Raw genomic sequence first — 18905 nt, 5'->3', positions numbered from 1 at the left:
CACTTGTAAGCGCTATCAAAAAAAAAAAACAAGTATCTCAGCAAGTTTGTTGAGTGAGTGGCTGAGCCATACAGGCATGAAGGTCTGAGGTGTGACCTTTAGTCTGTGCTAATTTAGCTGATTTAGGTGGGGTAAGGGTCTAGAAATGCTCTATGTGCCAAGCTAAGAAAAGAATAAAATCAACCAGAATGGCAGCTTCTAATTGCTGTCAACTGTAAGAAAATGTGTGCATATTGAGCGAAGACAGGATCAGCCTTTGCTGTGGAGTGCAACAACCACCCCACTTTACTCACTGCCATGGTTCACGCACAAATAAACGCCAGGAGTAAAAGCATCTAGCTTCAAGGAATCTATGCTGCAGCAACATACAGAATCTTTATGAACAAAAACTATCAGAAAATTTAGTGATGAAACATATCTAAGTAGGAAGCAGCTTCAGGCAGCATTTAACAGAGATTTGTGCAGTCTACTCCACTTAATGCAAAGTTGAGTAATTGAAATTATCTGGTATTCAGTTACCTTTGTACATCAGTGACAAGAATTCCAGATGGCTCCAGTGAATAAATACACCAGAGTTAGGCACTGTTTTCAGAGGAAAGGGCAAAGAATTGAAGAGGAAAAAATGGGCTAGCTTAATTGATGCAATGGGGAATGTTCAATCACCGCAACATCTTACCATCTCTACAGGCACCACCACCACCAACTCCTAGATAATACTTAAAGAGGGGATGCTGCACATACCTGTTGAATTTTCTTTGAAAAGTTTTTGTTAGACTTTTCTAGTAAGACTTCAAATCTGTTGCTACCTGTTTAAAGAAAGCAATGACTTACACAACAAATCAGATTTCAAACATATAAATATTTCAATACTAACAATTTCTCAGCTCTCTATTTTATCTAACATCTTTGAGGCCTATCTGCAATTTCATCCCTACCCCAATGATTAGGTCCTGGTCGACGAGTAAGGTCTGAAGTTTCCTATCAATTTCTATGGTTTTCTCTGCACAATTTGCCAAATATTGGGATAACCAAAAGTTTGAAGAATTTTCAATGCAAATCGCATTCAGCGAAACTTGAGTTTCTGTGTTCTTTTGCTCTACTTTTAAAATATTGTACTAGAAGCAGTCCCTACCCACACAACTAAGCAAGTCCCCAAAGTGAATTGATCACCATTGAGGATTTCCACTTATCGTATTCGTTTGCAGGTTGTTGAGGCGGTTCTGAAGTAAAGTCGGATTTTTTGTGGCACAAGGAGACTACTGGGTACCTTTTGAAAGTTTTTGAATGTAATTTTAGAAATTAAGAAACGGTAAATATATTTAAAATTTACTAGGAAACTGCAAACCTTTTCTTAAATTTACTAAAACTATATCCCTACATAACCAGAAAACAGCTCTATGTTTTTTTTAAAAAGTCATTTTTAATCATTTAAAATCGGGTTACTCACAGGTGGTGGATTGCCACTGATTAAAAATGCTTATTTTTTGTGATAAACCTATTTTCAGCTTCACTAAGCTACCAATCAAGTATAAGAAACCTTTAAAAAGTAAAACTTTTTTTTTTAAAAACAATGTTTTAAAATGCTGCCCATTGAGCTGGGTCATGGTAGATTTTGCATTTGGTGATATGCAAATGAGTTTGAGCAGAAACTCCAAGCAGTGGGAGGATATGGAATCCTATGTTCTTTAAACTGCAGCATGATTATAGATTTATCTCTGCAAATTTGGTTTGCATTGTTACGAGAGTTTTCATATATTTTTCTTAAAACTTAGAATCTATATTTTAAAACTGAAGAGGCTGACCTTTGGGTGTTTTTTTTAAAAAAGGAAGTTCAACAAAAGATGAACTGTAAACAAGATTTTGCAGGGAAACATGTGATATCAAGTAAACACCACAAGGGGTTTGACTCGAGAGCTATTTTGAGTTGTGACAAGACAGAATTTATGATCGTCATGGGACTGAACCCAGGAACTGTGTTAGTTTCACTTTGAACTGTTAAAAGCCAACTTCTTTTTTTGGACTAAAGGGAGTTGTTGGAGATCTGAAGAACATCCAGGACCTTTCTTTGAAGAATCCATGCTCTTGAAAATAAAAAAACTTGTATGAAGTTGTACTGTTGCCTCATGTATTTTGGAGAATTCCTGAATGTTTGCAGAAACCTTGCATCTTTAAAAAGGACTTTACATCGAATGTGGTGGAACTGAACTCTCTGTTGCTGCACACCTGATGGAAGACCTATATGAAGCCTTCTGTAGTTGAATTTCTTTGAACGCCTACCCGAACAGACTGTTCATCAACCTCGCCTGGAAAGATTCCTAGTGGCAGCCAACTATTCGACTTTGGGACACCTCGCCAAAACAAAGAACTTCCTTCCAGATCATTGCAGTCCAAATTTTTTTTTAAAATCCTTTGCAATAGCTGTAAACAAAAATCCCTTTTTTTCTCCCCTGTTTTTGGATATATGTGCGTGAGGGCTAGGATATAAAAAAAACAGGGCTTTAATATTTCGATTCGCATATAAAATATACTTCATTATTGGTTAAGACCTGGTTTATAATAAACTGATAATTTTGTTGTTTATTAATGAAACCTGGTTGGTGTGCTGTATTCTGGGAACAACTGGAGTATCTAATTGGCTGTTTTGATAAGTGGGAACATTTATTGATATGTTGTGACTTGTGGAGAAGTGGGACTGAATTAACAGTGCACCCCTCCTGCCTTGGTTGCAACAGTTTGGACATGGTATTCTGAACAATTGAACACCAGGGTGAAGTATTGGTGGTTATAGATCTGTCATTGGTTATGGGAGTAGGCACAATTTGAGATGAAGAATTCAGAGTAACTGGGCAAATATATATACAATTATAAAAAATCCTTGTTACTATATCAAAAATTAAAATTACATTGGAGACATTCCATTTTGGATCGCCTCTCCTCCAGGCTACACCAGTGATGTCATGGATCAGGAACCCTCTTGTGTCCCGGAGAACCTCCATTCAGTTCAATTGATAGCTTCGAACTTTGGACTGAAACAGGAGCCGATCACAGATCTACAGCATACTTTCTGGGCAACACGTTTTTTTCTAGGGTTCGGCATTACTGGATTGGCTTTACTCAGCGAAGTTCAATCCAACAATCCAACTTTAATCTCCTGCTTTGTTGGTGTTAATAGTTTGTAAACAATGAGTGAAGAATCACGACCACAAACATATTTTGCAGCACTCTCTGGGTGCAGATTGTCTCATTACAGTGCAACCTCTAATGACAAAATTTATATTAACTGACGCTTTCCTTGGATTTGTAAATTACAAATAAAGAGCGCACTAAAGCATTATGCAGAGGAATGGTCTGGGTGGAAGAATTTGAGATGAGGCAACAGGTTTGCCCACATTTGGCAATTCTCAGTCTCTCATTTAGCAACAATCAGCAGTGAATCCTACACCAAGATCAACTGAAAATATTGTTCAAATGATACAAACTTGAGGCTGAAAATGGTCTACTTACCCAATTCCTTCTTGATCCTGTAGAGGAGGAGATGTCCTGGCTTGGTGCCAACAAGAAGCCAATCCTCTGAGGGGAAAACATGGATACAACAGGGTTATCTGTGATGGGTTCCAAGTTACAAAGTATCCGAAAAAATCATCATGATTAAAAAAAATAGCTGGACCACTGCCTATCTAGAGAACTCCAGTCCTGAAGTGCTCACTTACAAATGTTCTGTTGCTAGGATTCGGTGTTATAATTGGGCATATTTAGTGTATAAGCAATGTTTCCTCTAAGCTGTGCAGCCGCGCAACAACCCGAAAGTTCCCACACAGACTGTGCACAAGTTGGCCCCTTTAAGTTACCACGCACACGCAGCCACGCAAAAAAAAGGGCCTGTGCACTTAAACAAATCGGCAGCACACTACAAAAAAATTTAGAGGGTACGTTGGGTATGAGTACTAATACCCTTGAGAAAAAAAAAATCATATCAATACACTTCCAATGTTATGTGCTATGCTTCTTGTGTGACATTCTTAATTCATTAGCTCAAGTTGTTCTCATCACAACCATTACAAACAGACCTAGCACCAGTACTTCAGCCCAGTGCTATACAGCAAAGATACTCAAAGAGCAAAGAACAGTACAGCACAGGAACAGGCCATTCGGCCCTCCAAGCCTGCGCCGATCTTGATGCCTGCCTAAACTAAAACCTTCTGCACTTCCGGGGTCCGTATCCCTCTATTTATTTATTTATTTATTTATTTAGAGATACAGCACTGAAACAGGCCTTTCGGCCCACCGAGTCTGTGCCGACCAACAACCACCCATCTATACTAATCCCACAGTAATCCCATATGCCCAACCACCTACCTACACTAGGGGCAATTTATAACAGCCAATTTACCCATCACCTGCAAGTCTTTGGCGGTGGGAGGAAACCGGAGCACCCGGAGGAAACCCATGCAGACACAGGGAGAACTTGCAAACTCCGCACAGACAGTACCCAGAATTGAACCCGGGTCCCTGGAGCTGTGAGGCTGCAGTGCTAACCACTGCGCCGCCCTATACCCATCCTATTCATGTATTTGTCAAGATGCCTCTTAAACATCTCTATGGTACCTGCTTTCACCACCTCTCCCGGCAACAAGTTCCAGGCACTCACCACCCTCTGTGAAAAGAACTTGCCTCGCACATCCCCTCTAAACTTTGCCCCTCTCACCTTAAACCTATGTCCCCATGTAACTAACTCTTCCACCCTGGGAAAAAGCTTCTGACTATCCACTCTGTCCATGCAGCTTATAACTTTGTAAACCTCTATCATGTCGCCCCTCCACCTCTGTCGTTCCAGTGAAAACAATCCGAGTTTATCCAACCTCTCCTCATAGTCAATGCCCTCCAGACCAGGCAACATCCTGGTAAACCTCTTCTGTACCCTCTCCAAAGCCTCCACATCCTTCTGGTAGTGTGGCGACCAGAATTGCACACAATATTCTAAGTGTGGCCTAACTGAAGTTCTGTACAGCTGCAGCGTGACTTGCCAATTTTTATACTCTATGCCCCGACCGATGAAGGCAAGCGTGCCGTATGCCTTCTTGACTACCTTATCCACCTGCGTTGCCACTTTCAGTGAACTGTGGACCTGTACGCCCAGATCTCTCTGCCTGTCAATACTCCTAAGGGTTCTTCCATTTACTGTATACTTCCCACCTGTATTACCCACAATTGGTTACTGGTTGTTTCAAAGTACAAGTGAACATAGTATGAAAATTTCACAAAGGTGCTACTTGACAGCAAGCATAGCCTCAACACTTTGGTAGCACCTGCTACATACAAAGGCAATAAAGGATGGGCAATAAATGCTGGTCTTTCCAGAGACTTCCATATCTCGAGAATGAATAAAAAAAATGTGGCTACTCTCAGTTCACCTTGAAAGTGTGATCTTTCACAGGTGTCATTTATGGTTCAGTTTTACCACTTTTCCCACTAAGTCATAATGTTGTGGGTTCAAGTCCCATAGCAGAGAGTTGAGCACATAATCACAGAATTGTGCCTTACAGATGGTGGAAAGGCTCTGTGAAGTCAGGAGGCGAGTTGCTCACTGCAGATTTCCCAGGCTCTGACCTGGTCTCGTAGTCACAGTATTTGTGTGGCTAGTCTCGTTAAGTTTCTGACCAATGGTAACCCCCCGAATGTAGATGGTTGGGGATTCAGTGATAGCAATGCCATTGAGCATCATGGGGAAGTGGTTAGATTTAAAGAAAGGACCAAAAACAATGGCTTCAGTCTTCGCAATATTTAATTGGAGGAAATTTCTGCTCTTCCAATACTGGATGCTGGATAAGCAGTCGGATAATTTAACAACAGTGGAGTTGAGCGAGGTGGTGGTGGGATAGAGCTGGGTGTTATCAGCATATGTGAAAACTATCGCTGTGCTATGGATATTGTCGCCAAGGGATGAGAAAGAGGAGGGGGAGGGGGCCAAGGATAGATCGATTGGTGGGGGGGGGGGGGGATGGAGGGGCACCAGAGGTAACGGTGTGGGAGCAGGAAGAGAACTCATTGAAAGTGATACCCAGGCTACGATTAGATAAATAAGAATGGAACCAGGTGAAAGCAGTCCCACCCACCTGGACCACAGTGGAGAGGCGTTGGAGGAGGATGATGTGGTCAACCATATCAAAGGCTGCAGACAGGTCGAGAAGGACGAGGAATAATTTACCTTCATCACAGTGACACAGGATGTCATTTGTGACTTTATTAAGAGCCGTCTCATTACAGTGGCAGGGAGCAGAAACCTAATTGGAGGGATACAAACACAGAGTTCCGGGAAAGATGGGCAAGGATCTGTGAGGCAAAAACGCATTCAAGGACTTTGGATAAGAAAGGGAGGTTGGAAATGGGGCAGTCATTTGCAAGGGTGATGGGTCAAGGGTTGGATTTTGAGGAGAGGGATGGTGACGGCAGATTTAAACAAAAGGGACAACACCTGGAGAGAAAACCCTTAACAACCCGCTAACACAGGGACCAGGTGGGGAAGTTGGATGGTCAGCAGTTTGGTGCGAATAGGGTCGTGGAAGCAGGAGGTGGGTCTCATGGATCAGATGAGCTCGGAGAGGGCATAAGGGGAGATAGGAGCAAGACTACAGAAAGATGGGTTCAGGGCTAGGGCGGCGTGGAGCTTTAGAGGAAGTCTGGCCCGGTGGCATAGTGGAAGGGAGGGACACGGAAGAGGCAGCTGATCATATGGTCTTGATCTTAGTGACAAAGAAGTCCATGAGCTCCTCGCACTTACTGTCATAGGTGAGGGTGGAGGAATCAGGAGAATAGGGCTTAAGACGACAGTTTGCAGTACAGAAAAGAAGCCGACGTTATCTTTGCATTCCAGAATGATCCTGGAATAGTGAGCAGTCTTAGCAGACGAGAGCAGGAGTCGATAGTGCTTTATGTGATCCAGCAAGATTTGGCAGTGGATGGCTAAACCAGTTGTCCACCATATCCTTTCAAGTCTGCGTCTTATTAGGCTTAAGGGAACAGAGATGACGACTGTACTGGGGGAATGGCCAGGGTGAGAGACAATAACGGTCTTACTGGGGACTAGGGCATCAAAGGAGACGAGGGTGTGGTCGAGCAAATCAGAAGCTGCAGAAATGTTGTGGCAAATGGTGGGCCAAAGGCCAGACAATTGGGATTTTGAAAGTGCAGTTGTAAGTGAATTGGGGAATAGGTTTTTCCAGGGGCGGATACAGAAGGGTTGGGACATGGAAGGGGAATGTGAGTGGAGAGTGATACAAGGAAGTGGCCAGAGACGGCCTCATAAACACCTGAAATACCTCAATCAGATCACCCCCGAGTCTTCTATACTCAAGGGAATACAAGCACAGTCTATGCAACCTGCCCTCACAATTTAACCCCTGTATGCCCATCTTGTTCGTCTATCAATCATTCTAATTGAAACAGCACAGTACTCCTTCCAAGGCCAATATATCCTTCCTGTGGCACACTGTCCAGAACCGAACAAAGTACTCCAGTCACAGTCTAACCAAAGCTTTAAACAACTAGCATAACCTCAGTCCCTTTGTATCCAGCCTCCTGGAGATAAAGGCCAACATTCTATTCAGCTTTTTAAATTTTTGTACTTGTCCACTAATTCTTTGATTCTGTACCGGGACCCCTAAAACTCTCTGCAGCTCCACAGTTCCTAGCTTCTTACTATTTAGGAAACATTCTGATCTCTCTTTCTTAGGTATAAAGTGGTAACCTCACATTTCTCCACATTGAATTCCATCTGCCATATTTTTGTCTGCTCATTTAATCTATCAATTTTCCTTTGCAACTTTCGCCTCCCATCTACACTATTTACTGTGCCACCTAACTTAGTGTCACCAACGAACTTGGCTACATGACTCTCAATTTCTTCTTTTCAGGCTCACTTGCGATGTTGCCACAGCCTTTCGACACTCATCATCAAGGTTGATACATAAGTAATGACCACTTGGGCAAGGTAGTGGAAGGCAACTGACAGCTCAAACCATTTGCCAAAAAAAGAATAATTTTCAGCAGAATGGATTGGGAAGGGAGAAAACCAGGATAAAAAAAAAATTCCCTGTGAAGCAAAATTTACCTTTTAAAAATTCAAACAATAATAAAACCATTATTCTCCCCACATTTCACTGCTCTGCCTTCAGGGTCTGAATCACTAAGATTCTCTAAATCTGTGCTTTCTACCATGTACTAAACAGGGCAAAAATAAAGGTCGAAGAATGCCAAACACCTACTCTGTCTAGGTTCAAAACAATTGCTAAGCAAATTATGAACAAACATAATATTCACATATTAGAGTGGGAATAAAAACACTGAGCCCATAATCAGTCTCTAAAGTAATAACTTTGTCAGATACTAACCATGAAGTAGATAACCTCAAAGAATTTCCCACTGGATTTGCTTGACTCCAGTTCTTAAAAGGATATGAACACACGAAGTTACTCCCAAATACTTAGAAAAAATGTATTTTTTAAAAATACAGAACTGCTGTTTAAGTGCATACAATGTACTCATTTATATTCAAAAAGGTTAGCATGTACCAAACATAAAATTCAATACTAGGAAGTGAAAGATATATGAAAATATAAAGCACTTCATACATCTAACCTATTACGTGTATCTACAGACTGAGTCACGGGGTTTGATCCCATAGCACTATGCAACCATTTGTACTTACATAGCGCCTTTAGAACAATAAGACAGCCTTAGATGCTTCATAGGAGCACTGTAAAGCAAAATTTGACACTGAGCCAGATAAGGAGATATTAGGATAAATGACCAAGAGCTTGGTCAAAGAGGTAGGTTAAGAAGCGTCCTATACAATGAAAGAATGTAAGAAAATCGGGAGGTTGAGGGAGGGAACTCCAGAGTGTAGGGTCTTGGCAGCTGAAGACACAGCCGCCAAATGGTGGAATGATTAAAGTCAGGGATGCTCAAGAGGCCAGAATTAGAAGACAGTAGATATCTAGGAGGGTTGTGAAGCTGAAGGAGATTAGGGAGGGGCGAGGCCATGGAAAGATCGGAAAACAAGGATGAGAATCTGAAGGCATTGCTTAACCAGCATCCAATATAGGTGAGGGGGCACAGGGGTGATGGATGAATGGGATTTGGTGTGGGTTTTGATACAGATAGCAGAGTTTTGGATGAACAAGGGAGTTTCCATGGGTGCTGGTCATCATGTACCCCCCATTCAATACCTACAAAAAACAGATTAATTGACTATTTATCTCACTGCTTTATTTGGAAGCTTGCTGAGCGCACATTGGTTGCTGCATTTGCTGCCAAAACACTTGAAAAATAATTCATTGGCCTTGAATCTTTTTTGTGCGTTCTTGGGATGCAAAAGTACTTAATGGGTGTTTAGAATAATCAGTCAAGCAAGGTATTTGAGACAAAAACATTAGAGATGTTCGAACAGATTCTGGGAGCAAGTTTTGATATGCCAAATGGCCTTTTCATATCCTCGACTGTTCTTCTAAAATGTGATGAAGTCCTCGTGTGCAGACCGTATTCTGTACAGCTGACCTGTTAGGTGTTATGACTTTGGGTTCAAAGCTTCTGTTTTTATTTGAGACATTTACTGTAAATGAAACTGAAAGCTTCAGAATGTTCTGGGAAAGACAAAACTGGTCCTAATTAGTTTAAAACAGTCTTACGATCAGTGGTGTGACCGGAGACAGGTGACTGGAGCATAGGTTTTCAGTTTAGAAGACTACTCTGCAGTGGGTGGAAGTAAAAACAGCCAGCTGGTGCTTTTAAGGAGACAAGCTGGGAGCTTTTGGTTGTTTTAAAAAGATAGGCTGCAGGCTGAGAAAACTGGACTCAGAACTGATAACTGGCAAATACGAAGCACGACAGCTGTCTTCGGTGACTTAAAGAGTTATCAGTGGAACCACGCCATCAGGACAGCTGTGGGCAAGGCCAAGGTTGTTCAAGAGGCAGCAAGACTGAACCATTAAAGGGAGGATTGCATCGTTCGCTATCAACGGGACGTCATTACTTCCGTATCCGCATCCTGGAGGACAGGAATTGGTAAACTACCCAAGGAAGTTCCCTATTTTGATGTATTTTGCGACTGTTCGGTGTCTGCTTGCCAATAGGACTGTTCAGAGGATCCGCAAGGACTATCTTTGTTGCATCTGATAATTAACAAGTAACCTTTAAGATATATATGTCATGATTTAGCTGTTAGTTCATGTTTAGTTTATATTGGTTTTGGTGATAGTGTTAAAGTAAAATTTATAAAAGTGAAATCTTGTCTTTTATTGTTTCCTAAATTGGGGTCAGCCGATGGATTCGATTCTTTTGGTTTGCTGGTTGTCTCCACGGGGATCATAACTAAAAACATAAGAGATTGAAGGCATCACATTTTACAAGACAGGCTTGAGCCACTATCTAAGTTGTAAAAGCAGGTCTGTTTGCCTGTTTCAGTGAATATTTAAAGTCCCACGGCACTATCTGAAGAGGGGTTAGGGTTCTCTGGGTGCCTGAGCCATCACTCAACATGGTCTCAATGCTAATTGTGGTTTGTTGCTTTATTTATCTACGTAAACACTATTTCACCTCAAAGTAATTCACTGTCCGCAAAACTCTTTGGGCTGTTTCGAGACCCAAGACACTACATCAATAAAAGTTTCTTTGTTGGAGTTTAGGATAACTACCGGGCAGCTGCAGAGGTCTAAGGTTTATGATTTCAGTCTTTCCTCATAGCTGGTAAACATTGTAGTATGGGGAGATCATGATTAAGTAATTTACAAATGGGGCAAGATATTAACTGAAAACAAAAAGGGAAAAACAGGCCAAATAACTCTTGAATTTTTCAAGATTACAGAATACACTTACACCTGAAAACTGGCTGTACGCAGAGGGAAGATTAGTTAAACCTCCAATCGCTGTTTAGAGCTTTCACGACAATTTTGGGCCGGCTGTTCTGATGATGTCATCAAGAGGCGACCGAAAGTTTTGTTCCTCTATCCCATCCCCCGTATCCCCGGGATTTAACCGTAACGGTTTTTAACGGCGACGCCACATCGCCCACTCCCGACAAGGCCTTGGCTCCACAAGCCAGGGGACCACTCGCGCCGTCGCCCCTTTCCTCTGTCAATCTTAGCTTCTTCCCGGAGCCGAGCCGACCGCCATTTAAAAAAAAAAGCCCTTACCCCAGGCCGCCATGCAGTCAATCTGCAACGGCAGCTTCTCCAGGATCGGCACCGGTTCGTAGGCGTCATGCATCCTAACGGAGACACGGCCCAACACAACAGTCGGAACAAACTCCTCTCAGTTGCTCGGGCTCCGCCTCTCGCGCTCGCACGGCAACCAACAGTAACGCGCGCGCATAATCCCGTGACTTCCCACCCCCCCCCCTACCCGTTGCGCGTGCTTGCCCCGCCCCCGCCATGCAGAGATGCTCGAGGAAATCTGTCAGTTCGGTCAATGGAAGTCGATGCATTTATATAACACCTTATCAATCTCTCCAACGGTGAATAACCACTTCACCATTATACTGAGAAAACTGTAAATGAGTGCCTTTTAATATATATACATATTAGAACAAACTATGTCTCCATGGATGGCGTCTCTGATGTGGGCGCACTTGGTCTCAGCATCCCCTGTGGGAGTGTTTTGAAGGGCTGTTACAAGTGAATTTAGAAATTTTTGTAACAGCTGTGGGTGAGAAATTCTGCTCGTGTTGATGCGCGGATGGCCCTTCTGCTTGGAATGATGCAACTTCTTTGGTCTGAGTCTAACCTTGCTGCACACCAGGGAGTGGTCGGTGTCGCAGTCCGCACTGTGGAAGCTGCGTGTGATTTGAACACTGTTTAAGGCGGCTCGCCTTGTGACAATGAGGTCTAGCTGGTGCCAACAACGTGATCTTGGGTGCCTCCATGAAACCTGGTGACAGGGTTTAGTGTGAAAGAACGAGTTGGTGATGCAGAGGTTATGATAGGTACACAACTCAAGCAGTCTCTGCCCGTTCTCATTCATCCTTCCAACGCCATAGCGCCCAAGGCAGGAGGGCCATGAGTCATGGTCGGCCCCAACCCTGGCATTAAAGTCCCCCAGCAGGAATAGGTGTTCGGTGTTGGGGATGCTGCTAATGATGTTATGGAGTTGTTTAGCTTCTTTAGCTTCAGGTGCGGAGCAGAGTGTTGGAGCATAGATGCTGAGTAGGTGTACTGGACCAGAGGTGGTGAGCAGTCGGATGGACAGTATGCATTCCGAGCCATTTGAGGGAGGCTCTATCATGCTGAGCAAGGAGTTTCTGATGGCGAAGCCCACTCCATGCTGTCTTGGTTCTTCAGGATCCCTGCCCTGCCAGAAGAAGGTGTAGTCTTGCTCTGCTAGAGAGCCACTCGCGGGGAGGCGAGTCTCCTGAAGTGCTGCAATGTCCACATTGAATCTACTGAGCTCGTTGTTAATGATGGCGGTCTTCCGAGAATCGTTGATTTGTGTAAGGTCTTCCGACAGGCCAGGACACATAGTTCTGACGTTCCAGCTTGCAAAGCGAAGGGCTGGTACCTTCTTTCCTTTTTTCATGTTGTTTGGTGCGGTGTATCAGTCCACCTTTCGGGCAATGACCCTGAGCTCCAAGCACCCATTGAAGCAGGCAGACTGTGGCGGGACAGAACCTTATTGACCGGGGGCTGCCCGGTTTGAGGCGGGCGGTAGCTGTCCAGTGAGGTGCAATGACCTCTCCCACCGACAAAGGCAACCCGTGGCGCCCAGTTTCTACGCCAATTTATCTGGACTTATAACCCGTAACTGCTGCCTTCCGTGTTGTTTTAGTCGCTGTGAGGCAACTATGGAGTGACCTCTCCATGGCGCATGCCTGGGCAAATTTATGGAGGTTGAGAATTGCCCAGTCGTCAAAACCCCCCTCTCGGCCTTTCTGGTGGGGTCCAAAGGAGTGCAGGACACGACGTTTGGCACCAGTATGGCTGCAGGAACTGCCGGAAACATGCCAAAGGTGACACATGACCGCCTACGGGGTTCCGCTCCGGATTTTCTGTTAGGGTTTACTCCCTTAGCCTTGGTCTCTCCCGAGACGCCCACAAGGCAGTGGGGTTGTTGGGGCCCCTACACAGGTGTAGGATGGTGCCGGTGGGAGGAGGGGATGCAAGGGGGAGGGGTAGAGGGAGGGGGTGGGGGGGGGGTGCAGGGGAAGGGGGTGCGGGGTGAAGATGGTGCGAGGGGGGGGCGGGCTGGGACGGGGTTGTGAGGGGGTGAGCTGAGAGGGTGGAGCAGGGAAGGGGACGGGGGTGGGGGGGGGTGGAAGGGGGGTAAAAGGGGGGGGAGGGGGGGTGGAATCTGGTGCAGGTAATAAGCCACTTCCTCAGTGCCCACCATCGACGTCCGGAAAGCTCATCCACGTCCTTCGGGAGGTGAAGCATCATTTGGCAGACTTAGAGGTGATTACATTTGCTAAGGGTTTTTTTTTGCAGTGGTTTAAATAAAAGCATGCAGCATTGCCGACAGTGCGCTGCAGATGCTCTCCGAGCCATCTCCCGCGGGCGCTTTGAAGTTGCGGCCGGGGGGGCCGTTCGTGGATGTTTTGGGTGTTCGGGGCACCTTTTCACAGGACTTTTCACAGCTTTGACCACCTACGGCAAAAGTGCGAAGAGAAATGCAGACTGGTTTCAATCTCATAATGAAGAGCTGGAACCTGTCATAGCCGCTAAGCGCATTGCACTTTTGAACTACAAGAAAGCCCCCAGCGATTTAACATCCGCAGCACTTAAAGCAGCCAGAAGTACTGCACAAAGAACAGCTAGGCGTTGCGCAAACGACTACTGGCAACACCTATGCAGTCATATTCAGCTGGCCTCAGACACCGGAAACATCAGAGGAATGTATGATGGCATGAAGAGAGCTCTTGGGCCAACCATCAAGAAGATCACCCCCCTCAAATCTAAATCGGGGGACATAATCACTGACCAACGCAAACAGATGGACCGCTGGGTTGAGCACTACCTAGAACTGTACTCCAGGGAGAATGCTGTCACTGAGACTGCCCTCAATGCAGCCCAGCCTCTACCAGTCATGGATGAGCTGGACATACAGCCAACCAAATCGGAACTCAGTGATGCCATTGATTCCCTAGCCAGCGGAAAAGCCCCTGGGAAGGACAGCATTACCCCTGAAATAATCAAGAGTGCCAAGCCTGCTATACTCTCAGCACTACATGAACTGCTATGCCTGTGCTGGGACGAGGGAGCAGTACCCCAGGACATGCGCGATGCCAACATCATCACCCTCTATAAAAACAAAGGTGACCGCGGTGACTGCAACAACTACCGTGGAATCTCCCTGCTCAGCATAGTGGGGAAAGTCTTTGCTCGAGTCGCTCTGAACAGGCTCCAGAAGCTGGCCGAGCGCGTCTACCCTGAGGCACAGTGTGGCTTTCGTGCAGAGAGATCGACTATTGACATGCTGTTCTCCCTTCGTCAGATACAGGAGAAATGCCGTGAACAACAGATGCCCCTCTACATTGCTTTCATTGATCTCACCAAAGCCTTTGACCTCGTCAGCAGACGTGGTCTCTTCAGACTACTAGAAAAGATCGGATGTCCACCAAAGCTACTAAGTATCATCACCTCATTCCATGACGATATGAAAGGCACAATTCAACATGGTGGCTCCTCATCAGAGCCCTTTCCTATCCTGAGTGGTGTGAAACAGGGCTGTGTTCTCGCACCCACACTTTTTGGGATTTTCTTCTCCCTGCTGCTTTCACATGCGTTCAAATCCTCTGAAGAAGGAATTTTCCTCCACACAAGATCAGGGGGCAGGTTGTTCAACCTTGCCCGTCTAAGAGCGAAGTCCAAAGTACGGAAAGTCCTCATCAGAGAACTCCTCTTTGCTGACGATGCTGCTTTAACATCTCACACTGAAGAATGCCTGCAGAGTCTCATCGACAGGTTTGCGTCTGCCTGCAATGAATTTGGCCTAACCATCAGCCTCAAGAAAACGAACATCATGGGGCAGGATGTCAGAAATGCTCCATCCATCAATATTGGCGACCACGCTCTGGAAGTGGTTCAAGAGTTCACCTACCTAGGCTCAACTATCACCAGTAACCTGTCTCTAGATGCAGAAATCAACAAGCGCATGGGTAAGGCTTCCACTGCTATGTCCAGACTGGCCAAGAGAGTGTGGGAAAATGGCGCACTGACACGGAACACAAAAGTCCGAGTGTATCAGGCCTGTGTCCTCAGTACCTTGCTCTACGGCAGCGAGGCCTGGACAACGTATGCCAGCCAAGAGCGACGTCTCAATTCATTCCATCTTCGCTGCCTTCGGAGAATACTTGGCATCAGGTGGCAGGACTATATCTCCAACACAGAAGTCCTTGAAGCGGCCAACACCCCCAGCTTATACACACTACTGAGTCAGCGGCGCTTGAGATGGCTTGGCCATGTGAGCCGCATGGAAGATGGCAGGATCCCCAAAGACACATTGTACAGCGAGCTCGCCACTGGTATCAGACCCACCGGCCGTCCATGTCTCCGTTATAAAGATGTCTGCAAACGCGACATGAAATCGTGTGACATTGATCACAAGTCGTGGGAGTCAGTTGCCAGCATTCGCCAGAGCTGGCGGGCAGCCATAAAGACAGGGCTAAATTGTGGCGAGTCGAAGAGACTTAGTAGTTGGCAGGAAAAAAGACAGAGGCGCAAGGGGAGAGCCAACTGTGCAACAGCCCCAACAAACAAATTTCTCTGCAGCACCTGTGGAAGAGCCTGTCACTCCAGAATTGGCCTTTATAGCCACTCCAGGCGCTGCTTCACAAACCACTGACCACCTCCAGGCGCGTATCCATTGTCTCTCGAGATAAGGAGGCCCAAAAGAATGTCTCCATGCACTTTCTGGCAACTGCCATTAATTAGCATGATGAAAGGTCACCGATCTGAAACGTTAACTCTGCTTCTCTTCTCTCTCCACAGATGCTGCCGGACCTGCTAAGTATTTCCAGCATTTTCTGTTTTAATGCCTTTATCATAGAATGGTTACAGTTCAGAAGGAAGCCATTCGGCCTGACGTGTGTGTCGGCTCTCTGACAGAGTATCTCACCCAGTCCCGCTCCCCTGCCTTTTCCCCACAGCCATGCAAATTTTTTTCTGTTTAAATAATTATCCTGTTCTCTGTTGAAGGCCTTGGTTGAATCGGCCTTCACCAGACTCTCAGGCAGTGTGTTCCAGATCCTAACCACTCGCATGCATAAAAAAAGTTTTTCATGTTGTTGCTTTTGCGCATCACCTCTGGTTCTGGTACCTTCTGCCAATGGGAAGTTTCTCCCTATCTACGATTTTGAACATCCCTCTCAAATCTCTTAATCTCTTTTCCAAAGAGAACAGACACAACCTCTCCAACCTATCCATGTAACTGAAGTTCCTCGTCCCTGGAACCATTCTTGTGAATCTTTTCTGCACCCTCTCTAACGCCTTCACATCATTCCGAAAGTGTGGCGCCCAGAACTGAACAACACTCTTGTTGAGGTCAAACCAGTGTTTTATACAGATTTATCATAACTTCAAAAAGTGCTGGAAATACACAACCGGTCTGGCAGAATCTGTGGAGAGAGAAGCAGTGTTAATATTTCAGGTCAGTGACCTTTCATCAGAACTGATCAGTTCTGCCACAGGTGCTCCAGGTGAAGCTGCCAAGTAATGCTGTGAGCTGTTGTTTTTGATGTTGGTGCCTGTTGCCAAGCTGCTGTAGCAACTGGTCATCGTGGTAGTGCACACCAGTCCACAGAATGTGTCACCATTTCCCTCTTTTGCCAACCCGTGACTCCCGAGTGTGATAGTCGACATTAAGGGCCTTCATGTCACGCTTGCAAGCATCCTTGAAGTGGAGCTTTGGGCGCCTCACTGATCGTTTGGCCCCAGCTACCTCACCATACACCATCCTTGGGTATGCAACAGTCTTCCATGCTGCGAACATGTCTGATCCACCGAAGCCTGCCTCTGTTTGATTAGTGCCAACACACTTGGGAGCTCTGCCTTTGAGAGGACTGCTACATTTTCCAGGACATTGTCCTCACATTCTTAGTTCCAAGCTGAAAGGTTACCTTTCTTTGTTTGCTGCATAGCCTGGGCATGGTTTTAGGAGGTGCAGACTTGCTTCATATCTGCACTCCCCACCCCACCCCCTCGACCTCGTAGGCTGGTGTCCAGAGGAAACACAAAAGCCTATACGTCTGGGGCCTATTCAGTTGCAGGAGATGCCGGAAGGTGCTAACGAGGGAAACATCAACCGCCTATTGGGACTCCGAAAATTATGGCCAGTGCCTCCGTAATTTTCTCCCTTAGTTCCCTTAGTATCTCATTCAGTCCTGGTGACTTATCAACTTTAAGTACAGCCAGCCTATCTAATACCTCCTCTCAATTTTTAGTCCATCCATTGTATCACTGCCTCTTCTTTCACTATGACTTGAGCAGCAGCATCTTCCTTGATAAAGACAGATGCAAAGTACTCATTTTGTACCTCAGCCATGCCCTCTGCCTCCATGTGTAAATTCCCTTTTCAGTCCCTAATTGACGCCACTCCTCCTTTTCATATTTATGTGCATATAGAAGAACTTTAGACTCCCTTTTATGTTAGCCGCGAGTCTCCTCATACTGTCCCTTTGCTTTTATTTGTTTTTTTACTTCCCCTCTGAACCTTCCATATTTAGCCTGTTTCTCAATTGTATTATCTACCTGACATCTGTCATATGCATCTTTTTTCTGCTTCATCTTACTCTCTATCTCTTTCATAATCCAGGGATTTCTGGAACTGTTTGCCCTACCTTTCCCCCTCGTGGGAATGTCCCTTGACTGTACCCAAGCTACCTCTCTTTAAAAGCAGCCCATTGTTCAGTTACAGTTTTGCCTTCCAATTTACTTGGGCTAGATCTGTTCTCACACCACTAAAGTTGGCCCTCCCCCAATTAATTACCTTTACTCTGGATTGCTCCTTGTCCTTTTCCATAGTTAACCTAAACCTTATGATGCTATTGTCACTGTCCCCTAAATGTTCCCCTATGTCACTTGATTCACTTGACATACCTCATTCCCCAGAATCAGATCCAGCAATGCCTATAAATTCCTATGGCCACATTTATATTGGAAACTGCCGATATAAACTTGTCACACTGTAATTGCATACTTCTGCCAGTGGGTGCTCACTGCTGGAGGTCAGAAATGGATCTAACATAATAATTAGATCATCCCAGGTCTGAAAAAAATGGTTTCTAAGAGTTCTCTGCAGAGATGTTGAATTAAGCATTTTGTAATCAGTAAGTTATATGAATAAATAAATAGATTATCTGCCTCTCTGAAACTGTTTACTAACATGTATTACTACTTTCAACTAGCAATATTCAGAAATTGCTGCACGTCTTCGAAAGTGGGTAGAAGAGCCAGGCCTTGCAACCCAGCCTGCTTTATGAATGATCAGTATTGATATCAGAGTCATACAGTCATTACAGCACAGAAGGAGGCCATTCAGTCCATTGAATCTATGCTGGCTCCCTGTAATACAGGCAAACTACACTATAATAAACATTCTCAGGACTGACAGAAAAAACTGTTATATCAGTGTATTCACGATAATGGAATTTGCTGATTTGCTGCAGAATAGTAAAGAAGTGACCAATTTGAATGGACTACTATTTTATGTTAAAAATACTATTCAGTGTACACTGTTTATTATTCACACTTTTCTGAAGGTACATTGTTTCTATCTTGTTGAAAAAAATCCTGAGTTCCAAGTAATAACTGTCTGTAATAAAAACAGGAAATGTTGGAAATACTCAGCAGTCTGGCAGCTTCTGTGGAGAGAGAAACACAGTTAACATTTCAGGTGGATGACCTCTCATCAGAACTGGAAAAATT

The 18905-nt window shown here is 44.8% G+C and overlaps 1 protein-coding gene across 1 annotated transcript in view; it reads right to left on the bottom strand.

Annotated features, from left to right (window-relative positions):
* Positions 1 to 11339, bottom strand: part of vps39 (VPS39 subunit of HOPS complex) — a 128560-nt gene extending 117221 nt beyond the window's left edge. Inside the window, exons 1-3 of the mRNA XM_068039685.1 lie at positions 11187 to 11339; positions 3505 to 3570; positions 742 to 806 (exon numbers count right to left, since the gene is read on the bottom strand). Coding sequence (XP_067895786.1) covers positions 742 to 806; positions 3505 to 3570; positions 11187 to 11259 — 204 coding nt within the window. The 5' untranslated portion in view covers positions 11260 to 11339. The remainder of the gene's footprint in view (positions 1 to 741; positions 807 to 3504; positions 3571 to 11186) is intronic.
* Between the last annotated feature and the right edge of the window lie 7566 nt (positions 11340 to 18905).

This window comes from Heterodontus francisci, chromosome 9 (assembly GCF_036365525.1).
Source record: "Heterodontus francisci isolate sHetFra1 chromosome 9, sHetFra1.hap1, whole genome shotgun sequence".
Classification (NCBI taxonomy): domain Eukaryota; kingdom Metazoa; phylum Chordata; class Chondrichthyes; order Heterodontiformes; family Heterodontidae; genus Heterodontus; species Heterodontus francisci.
This window is presented reverse-complemented; position numbering and strand designations above follow the sequence as displayed.